Source organism: Balaenoptera borealis (assembly GCF_965194805.1).
Source record: "Balaenoptera borealis genome assembly, chromosome: 2".
Lineage (NCBI taxonomy): Eukaryota > Metazoa > Chordata > Mammalia > Artiodactyla > Balaenopteridae > Balaenoptera > Balaenoptera borealis.
Window position 1 is genome coordinate 178,388,025 of NC_138867.1, and position 20,012 is coordinate 178,408,036.

At 53.0% G+C, this 20,012-nt stretch overlaps 1 protein-coding gene across 7 annotated transcripts in view; it reads left to right on the forward strand.

Moving 5' to 3' along the window:
- Positions 1 to 20,012, forward strand: part of COL5A3 (collagen type V alpha 3 chain) — a 37,651-nt gene that overhangs the window by 5,878 nt on the left and 11,761 nt on the right. For 5 of the 7 annotated variants that reach the window (XM_082379996.1, XM_082379998.1, XM_082379995.1 and 2 more), the window contains exons 6-46: positions 4 to 156; positions 1,976 to 2,089; positions 2,194 to 2,340; positions 3,593 to 3,640; positions 3,713 to 3,754; positions 4,074 to 4,136; positions 4,728 to 4,802; positions 4,902 to 4,985; positions 5,127 to 5,183; positions 5,282 to 5,335; positions 5,486 to 5,539; positions 6,471 to 6,524; positions 6,836 to 6,889; positions 7,075 to 7,128; positions 7,490 to 7,534; positions 7,642 to 7,695; positions 7,878 to 7,922; positions 8,073 to 8,126; positions 8,270 to 8,314; positions 9,270 to 9,323; positions 9,430 to 9,474; positions 9,621 to 9,674; positions 11,277 to 11,321; positions 11,429 to 11,482; positions 11,612 to 11,719; positions 12,146 to 12,199; positions 14,458 to 14,511; positions 15,437 to 15,481; positions 15,651 to 15,704; positions 15,828 to 15,872; positions 16,267 to 16,320; positions 16,414 to 16,467; positions 16,558 to 16,611; positions 16,742 to 16,849; positions 17,023 to 17,112; positions 17,346 to 17,399; positions 18,263 to 18,370; positions 18,484 to 18,591; positions 18,681 to 18,734; positions 19,182 to 19,235; positions 19,882 to 19,989. In XM_082379996.1, coding sequence (XP_082236122.1) covers positions 4 to 156; positions 1,976 to 2,089; positions 2,194 to 2,340; positions 3,593 to 3,640; positions 3,713 to 3,754; positions 4,074 to 4,136; positions 4,728 to 4,802; positions 4,902 to 4,985; positions 5,127 to 5,183; positions 5,282 to 5,335; positions 5,486 to 5,539; positions 6,471 to 6,524; positions 6,836 to 6,889; positions 7,075 to 7,128; positions 7,490 to 7,534; positions 7,642 to 7,695; positions 7,878 to 7,922; positions 8,073 to 8,126; positions 8,270 to 8,314; positions 9,270 to 9,323; positions 9,430 to 9,474; positions 9,621 to 9,674; positions 11,277 to 11,321; positions 11,429 to 11,482; positions 11,612 to 11,719; positions 12,146 to 12,199; positions 14,458 to 14,511; positions 15,437 to 15,481; positions 15,651 to 15,704; positions 15,828 to 15,872; positions 16,267 to 16,320; positions 16,414 to 16,467; positions 16,558 to 16,611; positions 16,742 to 16,849; positions 17,023 to 17,112; positions 17,346 to 17,399; positions 18,263 to 18,370; positions 18,484 to 18,591; positions 18,681 to 18,734; positions 19,182 to 19,235; positions 19,882 to 19,989 — 2,754 coding nt within the window. Of the gene's footprint in view, positions 1 to 3; positions 157 to 1,975; positions 2,090 to 2,193; positions 2,341 to 3,592; positions 3,755 to 4,073; positions 4,137 to 4,727; positions 4,803 to 4,901; positions 4,986 to 5,126; positions 5,184 to 5,281; positions 5,336 to 5,485; positions 5,540 to 6,470; positions 6,525 to 6,835; positions 6,890 to 7,074; positions 7,129 to 7,489; positions 7,535 to 7,641; positions 7,696 to 7,877; positions 7,923 to 8,072; positions 8,127 to 8,269; positions 8,315 to 9,269; positions 9,324 to 9,429; positions 9,475 to 9,620; positions 9,675 to 11,276; positions 11,322 to 11,428; positions 11,483 to 11,611; positions 11,720 to 12,145; positions 12,200 to 14,457; positions 14,512 to 15,436; positions 15,482 to 15,650; positions 15,705 to 15,827; positions 15,873 to 16,266; positions 16,321 to 16,413; positions 16,468 to 16,557; positions 16,612 to 16,741; positions 16,850 to 17,022; positions 17,113 to 17,345; positions 17,400 to 18,262; positions 18,371 to 18,483; positions 18,592 to 18,680; positions 18,735 to 19,181; positions 19,236 to 19,881; positions 19,990 to 20,012 lie in introns of all 7 variants that reach the window. The other 2 variants (XM_082379997.1, XM_082379994.1) reach the window with 1 other exon arrangement.

A 20,012-nucleotide genomic window follows, 5' to 3' on the forward strand; every position in this document is an offset into this window, starting at 1 on the left:
CAGGTACCCCCGGGGGAGCCAGAAACCCCTCCTCCTCGGCGGAAGGGGAAGGGAAAAGGGAAGAAGAAAGGGCGAGGTCGTAAGGGGAAGGGCAGGAAGAAGAAGAACAAGGAAATTTTGGCCCTGAGTCCACCTCCTGTCTCCCTGGAGAACCAGGTAAGGGGTCTGCGATCTCTCCCCTCTGTTCTTTGACCGCCCTGCTTCTGACCTCTAATCCCCACTGATCCCTTGTGCCTCGTCCAAGGTCTCTGCCTCTTGTCTTCAATAACTGACCTTTGACTTCTCTCAGCTGACCGATCACGGTCGGGGGGTCTGGTCCTGTCTTAGGTACTCTTTCATATCTCCCTCCCAACTTCCAGTTCTGCACGGGGACTAGAGAGAGGGGGCACACCCAGTTGAGTACCTTATTATTAGGGGGCTCTTGATGAGGGCTACTGTTTAAGGGGAGCCACTAGCTGGGGTGAATGATGGGTTCGTTAGTTAGTGTGTCATTGTTTGGGGTTGACTGGTTGGGGTCATGGGTGAGGGTTATTCATTGGGGGTCGCTAACTGGGGGGACACTATTTGGCCTCCCTGATAGAGATTGCTGGTTAGGGGGGATCATTGTAGAGAGATACTGACTGAGGTTGATGTTTGGGGGTTTCCTAGTTGGAGTTCACTGTTAGAGGTCATTGATGGAGGCCGCCGTTGGTGTTATTGGTGTCTGTAGTTTAGGGTTAATGGTGTGGGGCTCATTGCTGAGGATCGCTAGTTGGGCAAGTCACCGGTGGGGGGCCACTGATTAGAAGGCACTAGTGGAGTCACCAGTTGGGGTCAGTAGTTGGGGGAGTGCCTTTCAGGGGATCATGGATGAGATAGTTAGTTTGGGAGTCCCTGATGGGTAATTAGTTGGGAAGTCATTGATGGGTCACTGGTTAGTGGAATTACTGTTTGGGGGTCGTTGATCGGGGAGCGCTAGTTGAGCTCACTCGTGGATGTTCATTGTTGGAGGATCACTGGTGAGGAGGAATGATTGGTTAGGGGTCACTGGTAGGGCTTATCGGGGGTCACTAGTTAGTACTTATTGTGGGGTGGGGTCATTTGTTGGGGAGGTCACTGGATGGGAGAGTAACTGATTGTAGTCATTGATGGGGGTCATTAATTAGGGGGCCACTGATGGATCACTGGTTATAGAAATAACGGGTGGGAGGCCAATGATTCGAGTTATTAGTAGGTGTGTATGGGTCATTGGTTAGGTTCCTTAGTGGGGATCACTTGTCATGGGTCATTAATTGGGGGTCATTAATGGGTCACCGGCTGTAGGAATAATTGGGGGTCACTGGGTAGGTGTCCCTGGTGTGGGCCACTGGTCGAGGTCCTTGGTTGGAGGGTCACTGGTTGCACTACATCTGCTCGCCGCATCAGTGGGGAGAAAGAGGGTTATCACTTCAGCCTAGAACAGAGACACCAGGAGTAGCCTACCCTTTCTCAGCCCCTTCCTTAGCCTTCACCTGGGCCCCCATCACCTGCTTTGCGCCCTTGGCCCAGTTCCTCTGCAGCTGTCCAGGCCAGGAGGAGCTCCCACTCCTTCTCTGACTGCGGCCTGGCTGGCTGACCGACTGCTGAGATCTGCCTTGGGAGAGGACGTACGGGATAGGCTTCCGGGAGTCTGGCCCTGAGTGGTGGCCATTGACCCTGACCCCCGGGCTTTGGAGCCAGCCCCGCTCTGCCTTCCAGGCCTTCCAGCCCTGCCAGCCCTGCCCCTCCTCCACACACAAGGGCTCCCCCTGCTGGCTGTCCTTGTTCAGCCAGCACACCTTCGCCTGCACTGGCCAGCCCCCTGCCCCATACCCCTCTGATGTGTTTTTTGGAATCCTCCTCTGTCCCCCTCCCTAGACTGGGTGCTCTGGGAGAGAGAGTCTGTCTCCTCCTTCGTCTCCCTTTTGTCTTGATTGTCCTGACCGCAGACCTGGTACCCTCTCTGTCCTTCCTCCAGACCTCCACTGACATCCCCAAGACAGAGACACCAGCTCCAACTCTGCCTCCGACTCCCACGCCTCTGGTCATCACCACAACTGTGGCCATTGGCAGCAACGTCACCGTCCTAGAGGTTGTGGGAAGTGGACGAGGCTGGAAGGGAAGGTCCTGGGACAGTGGTGGTGGCAGACAACGAAGAGGTCAGGGGTAAACTTTGGTCTGTCCCCATGTCCTCAGGAGAGCTTGGACCCTGACAATGGAACTGAACTGGGGACCGTGGAGACTGAGTTAGCCAGAGAAGAAGAAGGAGAAGGTGGTCCCACCATGGGCCCCCACTTCCGGGCAGCAGAACAGTCATGGAGGACTGAGTTCCAGATCTTTCCTGTGCGTCTGGGTGGCTGGGTTAGGTGCAGGGGGGAGGGACTCCGACCTGGAGCCACACATAGCTGCATTCTCTTTTTTGCTTTCTTTTTATCTTGCCTAGAATGCCTTCCCACCACCCCAGTGCAGCTGACAAATATTTATCTACAGATACTATGCTAATGTGACAGGCATTGTGCTAATGAATGGCTCTGTGGGTAGGGTGATTCATTCGGTTTTTAGTCTAAGCATGATGAGAAGCCACTTGAGATGGAATATGTCCTGACTTGGGAGTTTTCAAAGCTCTGTCTGGCTGCTGAACAGCATGTGGACTGTAGGGGGAACCAGAGGGGCAGCAGGGAAACCAGTAGTCAATGCAAAACAGAGTGGTGACCTGGATGAGGGTGGAGGCTGTAGCGGTGGCGGTGGGGATAGAGAAAAGTTGGACAGACTGGGGACATGCCCCCATTTTGCTCTCGCTGCTGTATGTGGAGAACGTTGCAAAAATGACTGGGTAGATGCACGGTGGCACCGCTGAGTAGGATGGGGAAGCCTGAAGAAGGAGCAGGTGGAAAGTGTCAAGGATCTCATCTTGGATGTGCTAAACTGGCAACCCTTGTTTGATTGTCGATGCGAGGGATTGGTTAGGAAATTCTGGAGTTCAAGGAAGATGGTCTAGCCTGGAGATAAAGACTTGGAACTCATCAGCGGAGAGATGCTATCTTTAGTCAAGGGATGAGATTGCCTAGGAAAATAAGGCAGACAGAGAAGGTGTCTAGGTTCTAGCTTTGGTGTTGGACAGGGGAGAAGGTGAATAATCCTAACCATCTTACTCTGAGTGCCTGTTATGTGCTAAGCATTGTTTTAGCTTCTTTATCTTCCCGTGGGATATATACAGTCGGCATTCACCCACACACTTTGCAGGTGAGGCCATAGGAGTTGAATAAGTTGCCCAACATCGCTCAGCTATTGAGAGGCAGCTCCAGGATTAGGACTCCACAGTATGCCCCAGGGTTCATGTTCACCTTGCTGCAGCATGGCCAGCTTGAAACTGGAGCATGAGCTGCTCAAAACATACTGGTTGAAGAAAGGACAGGCAGAGACAGCTCAGAGGGTGGGCTCTGTGCACGCATGCATGCCTCTGTGTGTGTGTGTGTGTGTGTGTGTGTGTGTGTGTGTGTGTGTGTGTGTGTGATGAGTGGGAGGTGAGTTAGCTGAGAGTTCTATGTCTGAGTTCCAGGGCTCACACCTCTTCTCTTTCCATCCCCTGCCCCAGGGCGCTGGGGAGAAGGGAGAAAAAGGAGAACCGGCCGTGATTGAACAGGTGAGGGGCCTGGGGCTGGAGGAGGTGGCGGGGTCTGTGCTAGAATGGGGGTCACACTTATTTCTCCCCCAGGGACAGCAGTTTGAGGGACTTCCAGGAAGCCCAGGACCCCAAGTGAGTCATGGCTGCATTCCCCTCTTCTTGTCTTTTACTTCCAGTTGGGGTATTTGATCCTCTGGGGTTGGGAGTTGGGGTGTAATGTTGCCAGATCATTTGAAGACTATTGGCTATTTGAGGCTCAGAAGATATGTAAAAATAGGGGCTGAGATGTAAAGTTGGGGGTTTATATGTGTCAGTATAGTATTGAGGGGCCAGGGGTGGCTCGGTGATGGGGTAGGAAGGTCAGCATGGGGTCAGTGTCAGTGGGGGTTTGGAAGTCAGCCTGGCTCAAACTTTGCATTTGTCATGACCCCTGTTCCTCTGTCCCCAACAGGGGGTGGTTGGCCCCTCAGGCCCTCCTGGCCCCCCAGGATTCCCTGGGGACCCTGGTCTACCGGTAAGAGACTTCCTCTGGGGTGTAAACTCCTGGGGGAGTGAGGTTTCAAGTTGGGAGCATGGCTGCGACTGGGAACATTGTCTTGGAGCTGGCTCTGATCCCCTCCTGCTCTGGGAATTATCATTCTGGCTCCTCTTCTGTCTCTGGGAGCGGGTGGGGGGGGGGGCTATCCCCTGCCTTTCTCCTTCTGACTCTATCCCTGAGTGTCTTTCATCTCTGTCTTTCTCCCTATGTCTCTGTGCCTGTTTCCTCGTCTCTTTTTTGTCTGTCTGTCTGTCTCTTTCTGTTTTTGTCTCTTCCACTTTTTATGACTCTTTCTCCTTCCCTCCATTTCTCTTTCTCTCGCCTTCTGTCTCTTCTCTCTCTCTCTCCCTGCCTCCATCTTTCTCTGTCTCTCCCTCCTTTCCTCTCTCCATCTCTCTGCTTTCACGTCTCTCTATCTCTCTCCCCTCCCCCCCATTTCTCTCTGTCCCCTCCTCCCTCCATCCTTTCCTCCATCTCTCTACCTCCATCCCTCTCTGTCCCCTCCTCCCTCCATCCTTTCCTCCATCTCTCTACCTCCATCCCTCTCTGTCTCTGTCCCTCTCTCAGGGCCCCGCTGGCCTCCCAGGAATCCCTGGCATTGATGGGATCCGGGGTCTACCAGGCACTGTAATCATGATACCGGTAAGAGGGAGATAGGGTGGCACAGCCTTGGGGAGTAGAATCCTGACCAAGGAGGGGGGCTTCTCCTGGAGTCTCCCCTCACTCCTAGTTGCCCCCTAGTTCCAGTTTGCAAGAGGCTCCCTCAAAGGACCCCCAGTCTCCTTCCAGCAGGCCCAGGCTCAGGCAGTCCTGCAACAGGCTCAGGTGCGTGGAGGATAATTGGGAGACAGTCAGGGGGTGATGGGAGGACATTGAGAGAATGACAGAGATGGGAGATGGTGAATAGTCAGGAGACAGGTGGCTATTTAACTTCTGATGATGGCTTTGTTCCCCCTGTCTCTTCAGCTCTCTATGAAAGGCCCCCCTGGCCTGGTGGGGCTCACTGGGCGCCCAGGCCCCATGGTGAGTAAGGCGGCTGAGTGGAGTGGGGAGTACATCAGTGGAGATGACTCTAACTCAAACTCCCGCTAAATGCATTACCCTATCTTTCCTCCTCCAAGGGTCTCCCTGGGTATCCAGGTCTGAAAGGAGAGATGGGAGAAATGGGGCCACAGGTGAGATTGGTGGGGGTGGGGACAGGGTTGATGGGAAGGGTCTTCTCACAGGGCTACAGGACAAAGTACTAGCTGGGGAAAATGGCAAAGGGGCTGGGGTTACCCTTGCAATTACTGACGTTTTTCTTCCTCCTTTCCTTTCTCTTCTAGGGCCCCCGAGGACTTCAGGGACCTCTTGGACCCCCTGGCAGAGAGGGAAAGATGGTGAGTGATTCGTAGGTCCTCAGGTCATCCCTTATCCATCTCCCAACACCCAACAGGAGCCTCAGCTCTGTGCTCCCAGGGTCTGCTGGTGTCATTGGTGGGATAAGAGCACTGAAGACAGGGAATGACAGTACACTGAGGGTGTGACAAAGGAATCTGGCCAGGTCCCCGAGTCTGGGGGGACTTGCAGAGGAATGATGCTTGAACTGAGATCTGAGGCATAACCAGGGAAAAAGGAGAGGAAGGGCATTCCAAGTAGAAAGAACAGCACATGCAAAAGAAAAGACTGGCACATTGGGGGAAATGATGAACAAGATAATTCCAGATAGTTTTTTTTTTAAATTTATTTTTTGGCTGCGTTGTGTCTTTGTTGCTGCGTGCAGGCTTTTCTCTAGTTGTGGTGAGCAGGGGTTACTCTTTGTTGCGGTGTGCAGGCTTCTCATTGTGGTGGCTTCTCTTGTTGTGGAGCACAGGTTCTAGGTGTGTGGGCTTCAGTAGTTGCAGCACACGGGCTCAGTAGTTGTGGCTCGCTGGCTCTAGAGCACAGGCTCAGTAGTTGTGGCTCATGGGCTTAGTTGCTCCACGGCAGGTGGGATCTTCCCGGACCAGGCACCGAACCTGTGTCCCCTGCATTGGCAGGTGGATTCTTCACCACTGCGCCACCAGGGAAGTCCTCCAGATAGTTTTAAAGTGCCATGAGGAACATACAGCAGGGAAATTAATGGAGACTGAAGATGAGTGTTCTTAATTTTTGTGGTGATGGTAACTTGAACTAGAGAAAGGGCACTAGGGCTAAAGAATAATGGATGGGTTTGAGATATATTTAAGAGGTTAAACTGGTACATACAGAAGCCCCCAGCGTAAGACACTGCATGAGGAAGGTGCTCGATACATGGTAGTAGATATCTTGATGATGTCACCTCCCGCATAGGGCCGCCCTGGAGCAGATGGGGCTCGAGGCCTCCCAGGGGACACAGGACCTAAGGTAGGTGATGGGGCCAGGACTGGGACTTGGAGGGACTGTCAGGGTAGAGGATTCCAAGCTCAGCTGGAGTTTCTTTCTTTCTTTTTTCTTCCCATTTATTTTAATTAATTAATTTTTAAATATTTGTTATTTATTTATTGATTTTGGCTGTGCCGGGTCTTAGTTGCGGCATGCGAACTCTTAGTTGCAGCACGCATGTGGGATCTAGTTCCCTGACCAGGGATTGAACCCGGGCCCCCCTGCATTGGGAGCACGGAGTCTCTCCCACTGGACCACCAGGGAAGTCCCTCAGCTGATGTTTCTTTGTGCAGGGTGATCAGGGCTTTGATGGCTTGCCAGGGCTGCCTGGAGAGAAGGGCCAGAGGGTGAGTGTGTGAGACCCCTCCCCCATATCCAAGCCCCCTCCCAATGTTCATGACACCCTCCCCACCCCCAATATCAGAGCCTCCATTCCTGGGTCTGAGTCCTCACCCTTAATACCCCATCTCCTTTCCTGGGGGCTGGTCTCCACTTTTTGACTCTGAACTGCCCTGTGTGTTCCCCACTCCAGGGTGACTTTGGTCATGTGGGGCAACCTGGCCCCCCAGGAGAGGATGGTGAGAAGGTAAGTTTGGAAGAGAGTTAGGGGGTGGTTTGGAAGCTAGAAAGCCAGAACGGACGGAGTAGAGCATTCAGGAGCCTGGGGGAGAGGTGAAGGTCTGCACTGGAGAGTCAGGAGACCCCAGTGGGGCTCAAAGAGACAGGCTGAGAGTTGTGGGGTTAGGACTAGAGTTAAGAGGTTAAACCCAGGATTGCAGGTCCAGGATTGGGGTCAGGGGCTTGAATCAAATCACGTATACTCAGTTGGCTGGATCCTGCCACACACTCTGACTCTGAGATCCCCTGGAAGGGGCTGCCGATGTGAGAGAAGGTGATTCTCTGAGGGTTATACGTCCCCCCTCCCCAAGTCATATGCTTTCCCACAGGGAGCAGAGGGCCCTCCGGGGCCCACCGGCCAGGCTGGGGAGCCGGTGAGTATCAGGGACCCCTGGGCCCCTTGCCTGGCACGGGGGAGGGAGTCAGGACTCACAGGACCTCAGAGCAGTGATGCTGGAATAACGCTCCTACCTCCTTGCAGGGCCCCCGAGGACTGATTGGCCCTAGAGGCTCCCCTGGCCCCCTGGGACGCCCGGTGAGAATGTCACTGTCTTGCTACATCCCGTGTGTCTTTTTCTCACCTTTGTCTCCTCTGCATGTCCATTTCTGTTGCCTGGATTCTCTGCCCACTCAGCTTTTCACCTGTGCCCCTCAGTGTCTCAGACGCAGGCTCCTGCGCATGGGTCTGCCCTGGTCTCACACCCTCTCCTCCCCCAGGGTGTAGTTGGAAGTGATGGTCCTCCAGGTGCCAAAGGAAATGTGGTATGTGTTCTGATCCCTGATGCATTCTGACACTCTGACCCTAGGACCGCCCGTATCCTTGTCCACTCCCATGATCCCCCATTTCAACTTCCCTGACACCGCAACACCATAACCCCTTTCAGCTTCACAGAACCCTCACTTTCTCCCCAGGGTCCTCCAGGAGAACCAGGCCCCCCAGGACAGCAGGGAAATCCCGGGTCCCAGGTTTGAGCTATCTTTGCTGACAGAAGGGGCGGGTTGTAGCGGTGCTCAGCCGAGGTCAGAGACCACTCCTGGCTTCCCCAGGCTCTGCACTTGCTGCTGTTTTCTCATGCTTTCCTTCTCTCTTTTTAAAAAAATGGTTCCAGGGAATCCCCGGCCCCCAGGGACTCATTGGCACTCCTGGGGAGAAGGTGAGTGACAACTCTCCCTCCCTCCCCTCCCCTCCCCCAACATCTTTTCCCTTCAACTCTGCCTGCAGGAAAATCTTCCCACCAGGGCCCCTTTTGTAAGCCCTGGATAATGATAAATTGCAACATTCCCTAAATAAGCTCAGAGTTACCAAGTGTCATTGCTGGGAAAGGGTTGATGGCCAGAAACAGAACTGCACCAAGGTTAGATCATAAGGGGATATTGTCAGGAGAGAGGGGAACCCGCAGAAGCCAGTCATAGAAAATATTACCAAGACTCATGGGCCAGGAAATCCCTTTGTCTCGGGTCTTGTGGCGTCATCTTTCTTCCTCTGCACATCTGTTTCCATCTCCCCTGAAAGACAGGCTTCTTTCTATTTACATCTGAGCCTGTTCTTACCCCAGCTTCTGTTTCTACACACTCTTGTGCTGCTCTGTCACTAGTTCAGTCCCCAGTTCCTTATGACCTTACAGTTTCTTTATCCAAATCCATCTGATCCTAGTTTCTATGAGGCAAGATATCCCTTACCTCAAAATTTCAGGAGAGAATCTGATTGGCTTATCTGGGCCAAGTGCCCGCCTCTGGACTTGTCAATGGTTTGCAGGACATAGGGGGTCACCTCATGCCACACCTCTTCAGGTGGAGCTGTGGGATGGAGGTGCTTCTAAAGGAAGAGGTGCGGCTGGGGAGTCCCCCACCCCAGCATGTCTCTCACACTGTTTTTACATCCCTTGTCTCAGCCCTCCCAGAAGCAGAGGATTTCTGAGGCACAGAGAGGGGAGAGAGCTTGTCCAGGGTCACACAGCAAGTTTGCAAGAGCTGAGGATAGATTTCCTGGCCAGTAGGATCTGGTTTTTCTCTAACCTTGAGGTAGCTGTATGTCTGAGTAGGGACGTTCCTGGTGGAATGCCAGGCTCTGAGACCCTCTGTCTCCTCCTACTATTCATCTTCTTTCAGGGTCCCCCTGGGAACCCAGGAATTCCAGGCCTCTCAGGATCTGATGGCCCTCTGGTGAGAACTAGATTCTGGGAGAAGGAGGAAGGAGAAGTGGGGAGGCTTGGGAATTTGGATGGCATATCAGGTCTCTGACAACTTAGAATGTTTATCCATCTCCTAGGGTCACCCAGGTCATGAGGGCCCAACAGGAGAGAAAGGGGCCCAGGTGAGTGACCTGGAGAGGGGCTGATTTGGGGATGAGGGTTGGCAGGCAGGGCCAGGAGTCAGGGGCTATTAATGAGAAGAGAGATGAGGGCACTGGGAACATGGAGGGGGAAGAGCAGGATGACGCTCATCTTATGTCCATCTCAGGGTCCAGCAGGGTCGGCAGGCCCTTCGGGCTATCCTGGACCTCGGGGTGTGAAGGTAAGTGATACTTGGGGCCTGCAGATAGAGCTTTTTTTTTTTTTTGGCCATGTTGCGCGACTTGTGGAACCTTAGTTCCCCGACCAGGCATCAAACCTGGGCCCTCGGCAGTGAAAGTGTGGAGCCCTAACCACTGGACTGCCAGGCAATTCCCTGCAGATAGGGTTGATTCATCAGCATTGACTTCCGGGAGCCAGCTCGATCAGAAACTTCTGTATGTGCGATGAGAGGAATCAGTCTGCCAGGCAAGGTGTGGTAGAAGTGACAATATATAGTAGGGTGTGTGCTACTTTGGAGCTGAAAAGCCAAAGAGTAACATTAAGGTATGGTTGTCACCTTGCAGTTGAGAATAGTTAAACCCATTAGAGGCTGAACCCATTTCACTGTAGGCACACACATCACATCCAGGTCCAGGTCAGCACACTGTAATCAAGCAGAGGGTTGTTTTAAAGCTCAAGCCCAGAGCCATACAATCTGCAAGCCCAGAAATGCTAGGACAAGCTGAGAGCTGTACTGAATAGAGATTCACTGTTGACCAAGTGCAGGGCCATTGGAATTCACATCTATATGGTAGCTGAGTCCAGTTACATTGTAGCCAAGTACAGGTATCCATTACCTGTAGTCTAGAAACAGAGTTTGATGGTAGCCAAGAGCTGGCTCCTCATATTTTTGCATTATAGACAAGCTTAGTTACACTATAACCAAGGAGGTGGTTATATTGTAGCTGGCCACAAAATCCTGTGGGTGTCCAAACTCAAGAGTTCCATTGTAGCCAGGCCTGGTTTTCTATATATAGTTGAAGGCTATGTTGTTGTTGAGTCTAGTTACATGGTAGCCATGGCCAGAGAACAATTGTAACCAAGCTCAGTTACATTGTGGTCAATGAATTGCCCTGTGGCTAGAGACAGTCATGCTATTGTCCAAACACATAGTTATATTGTATCCAAGTATAATTTTGTTGTAGTCACTGAGTTCGGTTATATTGTGTCTCCCTGTGGCTGGAAACAGTCATGCTATTGTGAAAACATAGTTGTATTGTATCCAAGTACAATTTCATTTTAGTGGCTGAGCTCAGTTACATTGTAGCCAAGTGCAGCTTTTCTTGTGGCCCAAGCCCAGAATTTGGTGTGAGCAGCATCTGGGCTTGCACCCAGCAGTCTTGCTGTAGCCAAGCACAGACTCCCCTTGTTGCCAGGCACAGAGTCGCATTGTAGCCAGCACAATGGGAAACATTCCTTTGCCTTTAGAATGCAGCCGGGGCCTGGAATGTTCATCCTCTTTCTCTTGCCAGAAGGAACTGTGGACACAGTGTCCCCGGGAGATGGGAATCAATTACTTGGAAATTTGGCCTTGCCTGCACTCCCCCACACAGATGACCTTGGGAGGCTGCCAGTGGGAAGGGGCCGGGTAGAGGCAGCCTCTTGCACACCATACTAGCAGACTCTGGGGAAAGATAATTTCCTCTGGGGCTGACCCTCACCCCCCTTCCTCCAGTCTGACATCCTCTTGGGACTCTCCTGGCTGTTTCAGGGCAGGGGACTGAGTCTGGGGCCCTTCTTAAGTGGGGGGGAGGGGGGACCTGAGAGCTTTTATATTTTTCAGGGTACCTCTGGCAACCGGGGCCTCCAGGGGGAGAAAGGAGAGAAGGTGAGAAGGGAGGGGATTCCTTGAGGGGGGAGCCCTAATAATTGGGCTCTGGCTGTGTCCCTTCCCTGAAGCTCTGACATCTGATCTCTGTACTATCTTCCACCCAGGGAGAGGATGGCTTCCCAGGCTTCAAGGGTGATGTGGGGCTTAAAGGCGATTGGGTAAGACAACCTCCAGAGGAGGAGTCTGGTGGATCTGGGGGACTTGGGAAAGAGAAGGAGGGGGTGAACTGGGGCAAAGACAGGAATGACAAAGGGACTGATGTCAGGGCTTCTCCTTTTCTATTCCAGGGGCAAACCGGACCCCCAGGTCCTCGGGGAGAGGATGGTCCTGAAGGGCTGAAGGGGCAGGTGGGGCTTGCTGGTGAAGAGGGGCCCCCAGGCTCAGCTGGGGAGAAGGTGAGTGGACCTGGTCACCCCCTCCAGTCTATACCCCAGCTTCTCACCTGCAGGCAAGGTGTTCCCTGGCCCTTTGCCTCCTGCCCTCTGGGCTTTTGTCTCCAACTTCAGGAGGCTCTCAGCTCCTTCAATTCCCCAGCTCAGCGTTACAGAGCAATTCCATGCACATTATCTTATTTTTATCCCCATAACCACCACAGGCAACAGATATTTTTACCCCCATTTTACAGACAAGGAAACTGAGATTTGGAATGGTTGAATGAGTTGCCCAAGGACATGCCCCTAGCAGGCAGGGGCCAGGACTTGAACCCATGTTTCCCTGAATCCCCCCCTCCTACCCCTGCAACCATGCCCCAGCCTTCCTACCCCTCCCCCACTGACCTCCAAGTTGCAGTCTCTGACCTTTGTCCCATATTCTCTCTGCAGGGCAAGCTTGGGGTGCCGGGTCTCCCAGGTTACCCAGGACGTCCAGGCCCTAAGGTCAGAAGCTAGCAGGAGGGTGGTGGGCAAGGGCAGGGTTCAGAGACTAATTAACATCTGGGGGTCCAGGCTGTGGTCTGAGGGTGTGAACTGTCCACCCCATGGGGCATTGAAAGTGTAAGATGTGGGCTTTGGCATCAGACAAACTTAGGCTCAAATACCCAGCCTTATCTGCTAAGTGACCTTGAGTAAGTCACACCTTACCTGCTAAATGATCTTGAACAAGTCTATTGAACCCATTTTCTCAGTTGCAAAAGGGAGATACCAGTAGTATCTACCTCATCACTTTGGTTATGATAATATTGATGATTTTGGTGATAATAAAACTGTAGGATCCTTCTTATTTGGTATGATTGAGGTTGGCTCAAACAAAAAGTCAGTAAGGAGGAGAATCATAAAAAATACATGTTTTACATATCTTGAATTAATTATAACTTAGAATGTACTTATGTAAAACTGTACATTTGGCTGCCAATGTTTTGATGAATGATGCTATTGGTAAGACATGTCTTTCTGCCTAAACCACACCCATATTACATCACTGATGATTTATAGTTTTTTGTTACATAAAGTGGAGCAGAAATGCAAAGACACTTGGGAAGAAATCTGAGTACAGAATCCTTCTTGAGTTCCACACTTTTGGTATCTCGATCTGGCAGTTATCTTGCCCATGCCTAATTTGACAGTGTTTTTTTTTAAGTGACTTCCCTTTACATTGAGTCTTTTCCATTTAACCTAGATTTTACAGATATCTTTCTTTTCCCTTTCTACATTTCATCAGTTTTTGTAAGGTTTCATTAAGTCACATGACCCCAATAGCAAGGGCAACTGGCATAAACAGGTTTGGGATTAACTCAAGGTATCAAAACTAAGAGCAGAACTCAGTCTGTTGGAACAGAAATTCATGGGAGTTAGAACAAAGCCTCCTAGCCAAGACTGATCAGTGCATCTTGGGCAAGAAGCAATGAATACTTTACAGGAGGCCTGATATGTTGGTTTAGTTGAGGTCAGTGTCTTATTCAGCTTGGGTTGCTAGAATAAAAATACCTTAGACTGGGTGATTTAAACAAAGAAATTTGTTCTGCAGGCCAGAAGTCTGAGATCAGAGTGCCAGCATAGTTGGATTCTGGTGAGGGCTTTTCTCCTGGTTTGTAGATGAACATTTTCTGTCTTTGTCCTCACATAGGGGAGAAGGAGAAAGAGAGAGAGAGAGAGAAAGAGAGAGAGAGAGAGATCTAGTCTCCTCTTCTTCTTATAAAGACACTAATCCCATTCACGAGGGCCCCACCCTCATGACCTACTTACTTCCCAAAGGCCCAACTTCCAAATATTATCACACTAGGGACTGAGGCTTCAGCATATGAATTTTGGGAGGACACAAACATTCAGTCCATAGCAGTTACTAATAATCAGCATGAATAACAAAGACAGCTAATATTTCTTGAGCACATACTATGTGCCAAGCACCTTTAAAAAAAAAATCCCATTTTCTCTACATATCCCATTTAATCCTAACGAAAACCTTGTGAAGGAGGTATTGCTGGTATCCCTAGGCTACAAAGAAGACTGATGCTCAGAGGGGTCAATCCATTTGTCCAGGCCCACACAGCTAATTTAGTGATGGATCTAGGATTCAAAACACAGTGAGGGGTGAGAGGGGATATCAGAGCATATGATGTTTTCCCCCAGGTCAAGGGACGATGGGCAGGAAAGCAAGTACTGGAGGCAGTTAATTAACAAGTATTGAGTAAGCCACCACCATGTGCCAGGCAGTAGGGAATAAGACCAGAGCATTATGTCCTAGTCATTGAATAAGTAAACAGATGAGCAAGGTCATTTCAATACAAATATTATAGGGGAAACAAAATAGGACGTGATAAACAGAGCATGACTTGAGGATGTGGTGGTCAGGATGATGGCGGAAGGCTTCTCTATGGAGGTGATGTCTGAATGAGATTTAAATGATGAGGAGTAGCTGGCTTTGTGGGGATCTGAGAGAAGAGCATTTTAGGCAAAGGCAGCCAGTGCAAAGGCCCTGAGGCAGGAATGTACTGGTATTTGAGTAGCATTAAAGAGACCAGTGAGGCTGGAATGGAGTGAGCAAGGGAGGGGCTGCTCACTGGGGCTGGAGGGGCCAAAGAACTTTCTGTAATCACTGGCCTGGAAATGCCTGAAAAGATGGGGTGGCTGAATGGGGTGAGGGGCTAACGTCACCCACTCCTCACACCCACGTCTTCTCTCTCATTCTCTTTACTCAGGGATCTATTGGCTTTCCCGGGCCCCTGGCACCATTAGGAGAAAAAGGGAAGCGGGTGAGTCGCAATCCAGGGGTCAGGGGAGAGGGAAGGGCTTGCATGAGACAAACAGACTGTATGGTTGTGCGTGATAGCGCGTGGGGCCCTAGGTGGCTGTGTCCATGCCTGGAAGCACTTGTGTGCACACATATTGCCATGTGCAATGCAGGGCACATGTAGGTGATCCCACCTGGCATTACAGCAAACGTGCCTGCGTGTCTGTGTATGCATGTGCATCCCGTGTGCCTTTCAGCGCAGATTAGATGGGATCTGGGTGCTGCAGCCTAGGGACCTGTGACTGGGTGAACAAGGGCACCAGCTGCACGTACGTTGTGTGACTATGGGTGTACATGTGTGAGGGCGTATGTCGAAGTGTGTGAAAGAATAGGGAAATACACATATGTGTGTGTTTCCGCGCACCTGGGGGATTGTGTGTACATGCATGCGTTGTTTCGCTATGTGTGCACTGTAGCTGTGTAAATGGACATTGTGTATATGCACATGAGGGTTTGTATACTGCTGTGTTTATCAGGACCGTGTCCGCACATGAATCCATGCACATACGTGTGTACACTGGATAGACACGTGTGCAAGGGACATATTACATGACAGGCTCCGAGTGTCATCTCGAAGCTGCGGTCACCCCTTGCATGCTGCGACGGCATGCGGTCATGTGTGCATACCATGCAGCTGTGATAAATAGGTGTCTGTGTGAGCAAATGTGCTTGTATGTGTGGACCCTGTAGGTGCAATCATAATATAATTGGGTGCCTGTGATCTTTGCGTAGTTGCATGTGTAAGCTGTACTTACGCGTGTGTGTGAGTGAAAGGCTTGCAAATGAATGTGGGGCAGGCGTCTCTGGCTCGGTGCATTTGTGTGTTTGTGTCATGTATTTGCACCATCACCCTCTTCTGCTTCCCCCTCATCTAATTTACGTTCCAGGGGAAGGCTGGGCAGCCAGGCCTGGAAGGAGAGCGGGGACCACCAGTAAGAAAATGGGGGCAGGGCTGGAAGGAGGGGCTGCGAGAGGAGAAGTGGGCGGGAAGAGGGTTTGGGTTACTTCAGGTAGTCATGGTGGGGGGACCCAGAGGACTCATCCTCATCTCCTAGGCTCCCCCACCCTCTTACTTCCAATCTTTGCTTCTTTTCTATTCAGGGCTCCCGTGGAGAGAGGGGGCAACCAGGTGCCACAGGGCAACCAGGCCCCAAGGTATGGGGTGGGTGGGTGGTCAGGCCCCCCAAGCAGGCCCTCTGCCCCAGGCTCACCAAGTCCCACCCAATACCTCCCTGTTGAGTTTGTTCTGCAGCCTGAGTCTCATTCATTCTATCCTAGGGTGATGTGGGCCAGGACGGAGCCCCTGGGTTCCCTGGAGAAAAGGTGAGTGAGTGAGTGTGTGTGTGTGTGTGTGGGTGTGATTCTGGGTAGGAGACAAGCCCAGAAGGTGAGGAGACATTATAATGCAGAATGCAGAAAAAGCACAGCCTCTGAAGTCAGAGAGCTGTGAGTTCAAGTCTTAGCTCTGCCATTCACCTGCTGTGTGACCTTGGGTGAGTCACTTAACCTCTCTGTGCCTCAGTTTCCAACTCTATCAAATGGGAATAACCACAGTCCCCATCCCAAAGGGCTGCGGTGGTGAATGAAATGACTTCCTGCGCATAGAATGCTTGACCCCATGCCTGGCCTGCAGGAAGCACCCAACATGCTGTTGTCATTATGTGGGACTCAGGGGCAGGCGGGAGGGATGAGTGAATGATTTCTGCTTCCATTTCAGGGCCTCCCAGGTCTGCAAGGCCCTCCTGGGTTCTCTGGACCAAGGGGTCCCCCTGTAAGTGAGCTCACCCTGCTGGGGGGGAGGGGGTGCCAGGCAGTGGGGGGACTCCTTGTTTGTGCCTCAACTCTCTCCCACCTTGTCCCTCAGGGCCCCCAAGGGAAAGACGGGCAACCTGGGCACCCTGGACATAGAGGAGAATTGGTGAGAAGCCCTTTGACCTCTGACCCATGACCCCATTAGGCTCTCCATTTCTTCCCCTCCATGACACCTCCTTTTAATGTTTCTCCTCAGGGCTTCCAAGGTCAGACAGGCCCACCTGGACCAGCTGGTGTCGTGGGTCCTCAGGTCAGAGTGGACCCCACAGGTCTCCCCGGTTTTGCACCAGTTCGGGGATATTTGGGGGAGGGGGAGGTGATCTCAGGCAGACCCCCACCCTGGGCCACCTCCATTCAAGATGAGCCTTCTTCCTCTCCAGGGAAAGACAGGAGAAGCAGGGCCTCTGGGTGAGAGGGGGCCCCCAGGCCCCCCTGGATCTCCTGGTGAACAAGGTCTTCCGGGCCTGGAAGGCAGAGAGGGGGCCAAGGTGAGACCCTGCCCCGCGGGAGATCTCATCAAGTGACCCCAAAGGTCCCTCAACGGCCCCACGGTACCTCCAGGCTCAGAATCAACCCCATGGGGCAGGGGGCCCAGACTCACAGATTGAGGGGAGACGCCGTCTTCTCTGGAGTCTGACCTCCCTCTTCTGCACTCCTCCAGGGGGACCTGGGACCACTGGGACCCTTTGGGAAGGAAGGGCCACCTGGACGCAGGGGCTTCCCTGGTCCCCAAGGAGCCCCCGGGGACCCAGTGAGTATCGTTTGGAGCCCCTCCTGCATGTGCCTGGCTGGGCTGTGAAGCAGAGAAGGAAAGGGCGGCCCAGGGGAGGGGCAAATGTGATAGTAAAATAATGGCTGCAGGAGGGACAGATCCCTGAACCTCAGTGCCCGGGAAGCGGGTGGGAACTCTGAGCCCCCCAGAGTGAAGACAGGACCCGGGGGCACCTCTGGGAGTCTCTTGACTGTGAATCATCTCCTCCTCAGGGACCTACTGGTTTGAAGGGTGACAAGGGCCCCCCGGGCCCCGTCGGGGCTAACGTAAGTGTAAACCCGTCTGCTGTGTGGGGGGCAGGGTGCAGAGGTCTCAGGGTTTCTGGGACGCTGGGTATTGGCCTCATCAAGTCTGCTATTTGGGGAGCCAAACAGGTCGGGGTCACGGCCAACTCTGCCGCTCACTGGCCGGGCAGTCGTGTCACTGCGCGAGCCTCAGTTTCCTTGTCTGTAAAATAGTCCCATCTCCTAGATGATCGTAAATCTCAATGAGATGATCCGTTGGACACATACTTACCTGCGTGTCAGACATCAGCGTTTAAAAACCTTCTTTCTCCTGGAGTTTACTACGATCTAGCCAGGGAGATAAGGGATCAGCCGTGATGAATGCCACAAGGCAAAATAGCGCAGAGTAAAGGGGAGAAGGGGAGAGCCGTTGAAATAGGCAGGCCAGGGAAGGCCTCCTGAGAAGGTGACATTTGAGCTGAGACCTGAAGGCGGTGAGGGAGGAGCCATGTGGGTGTCTGGGGGTGGGGAAGAGTGTGCCAGGCAGAGGGAACGGCATGTGCAAAGTCCTGAGGCTGGAGGAAACAGTGAGGAGGCCCGTGTGGCTGGAGGGGGAGTGAGCCTAGGGTGAGTGGGAGGAGGTGAGAGCATGGTCGTACAGGACCTTGTGGGCTGCCAGGAAAACCTTTTTTTCATCAAGTGAGGTGGGAGCCACAGAGGGATGTGGGCGGGGAGGCACGTGCTCAGACTCAGGTGTTCACAGCGCCCTCTGGCTGCTGTCTGGGGAATAGATTGGATGTGCTGATAACCACCTAACTCAGGGCCTGACTGCTTGAAAACCCTCCAATAAATGAGAATTACCACTACTACTGCTGTTATCCCTGACCCTTCACCCCTGTTTTCAGGGCTCCCCTGGGGAGCGCGGTCCTGTAGGCCCAGCAGGGGGCATTGGGCTTCCTGGCCAAAGTGGAGGCCAAGGCCCTGTTGGTCCTGCAGGCGAGAAGGGGTCCCCGGTAAGTGCCTGCCCCCCATCCCCCAGGCATCCCCAAGACCCAGCCCTCTACATATCAGGAGCTCATTTCTGCCCTCCTGGCCCCGACATACCCCTTTCCACTCCGCCCATCAGGGTGAACGCGGCCCCCCTGGCCCCACTGGCAAAGACGGGATCCCAGGGCCCCTGGGGCTTCCTGGATCCCCTGGAGCTGTGGGGCCTTCTGGCGAGGAAGGGGACAAGGTGAGAGAGAGCTCATGGAAGGGGAGGGGCTGGGGGGAGGATGGGGACAGAGGGAGGCTTGGTTCTCCCTCATCCTGTTTCCTCTGCAGGGAGAAGTAGGAGCCCCGGGTCACAAGGGCAGCAAAGGCGATAAGGGGGATGCGGTGAGTGGGGTCCCCAGTGAGGGGGGTGGTCCTCGGGGAGGGGAGAGGGATGTGGAGGGTGGACGGGGGGAGGCCACAGAGCTTCCTGCCTTCATGAGACCCATCTTGACACCTGCAAGTAACAGAAGCCACTCAAGCTACCTGGAATAAAGGGGTTAATTGCACCCCCAGCTTCCCTCCGGAAGTTCAGCCTCAGCCCCCAGCATCAGGGGGCCAGCTCAGTCCCTGGGTCCTGGTGGGACTTTTGGGCAAACGTCCTGATGGGCTAAACTTAGGACAGATGCTCTGTCTGGTCCCATGAGTTGGTAGCTAGTAAGACAGGGTTGGGGGAGGGAAATGCAGCTTCTTGGTGGGGGGAGTGGACAGGGGTGCAGTGATTGACATCTCTAGTGTTTCCTCCCACCAATCTTGAACCTGAGGGGTTTTTGACTCTGTTCCCTCCTCCAGGGCCCACCTGGACCGACAGGGATACGGGGTCTTGTAGGACACCCAGGCTCCCCGGTGAGTGCTCCCAGCTTTGTGGCCATCCCTGGATCCCCAGTGGGAAGGGACAGTGTTCTCCATGGTGACTCGGGCCCAAACTCAGCCCTGACCTTGACCTACCCCTCCATGCCAATGCTCAATATGAGCTCACCCCAGAATCTGACTCAACCCTGACCTCAACCCCTGAACCCCATCACAGCCCTAATCTCAACACTGCTTGTGACCTTAACCTCAATCCCAACTCACACCTGATCTGCACATCCAACATTAGCCGAACCTGACCCCGTCTTACCCTTAACCCCAGTCCTGACCCACCCTCCAAGGCAGACCCCAAACCCGGGCTCAAACTCTGATTCTACCTTGGCCCTAACCTCAAACCCTACCCTACATCTCAACCCCATCTGGACCTTCCCCTCACCACCTTAACTGACCTCAACTTGACCCTGACTCACCACCCAAGGCAAAGTTTTTAGAAAAACTTTGACTCAACCCTTGACTTCATTCCTAATCTCTGACGCTTAACCTGCATCCCCAACTTCAGACCCGGTCCTGACCCTCTCCAAACTTAATCCCAACCCTGAACCTCAGTCCTGACTTTGACCTTGAGCTTCTCTCCAACCCTTGACACAGACCCTAACTGTGCCCTGCCCTGTCCTCCTCCCAGGGGGCAGATGGGGCTCAGGGACACCGGGGACCTCCAGGCCTCTTTGGGCAGAAAGGAGATGATGGAGTGAGAGGCTTCACGGGGGTGATTGGCCCCCCTGGCCTGCAGGTAGGTGTCTGAGTTTGGGGGTA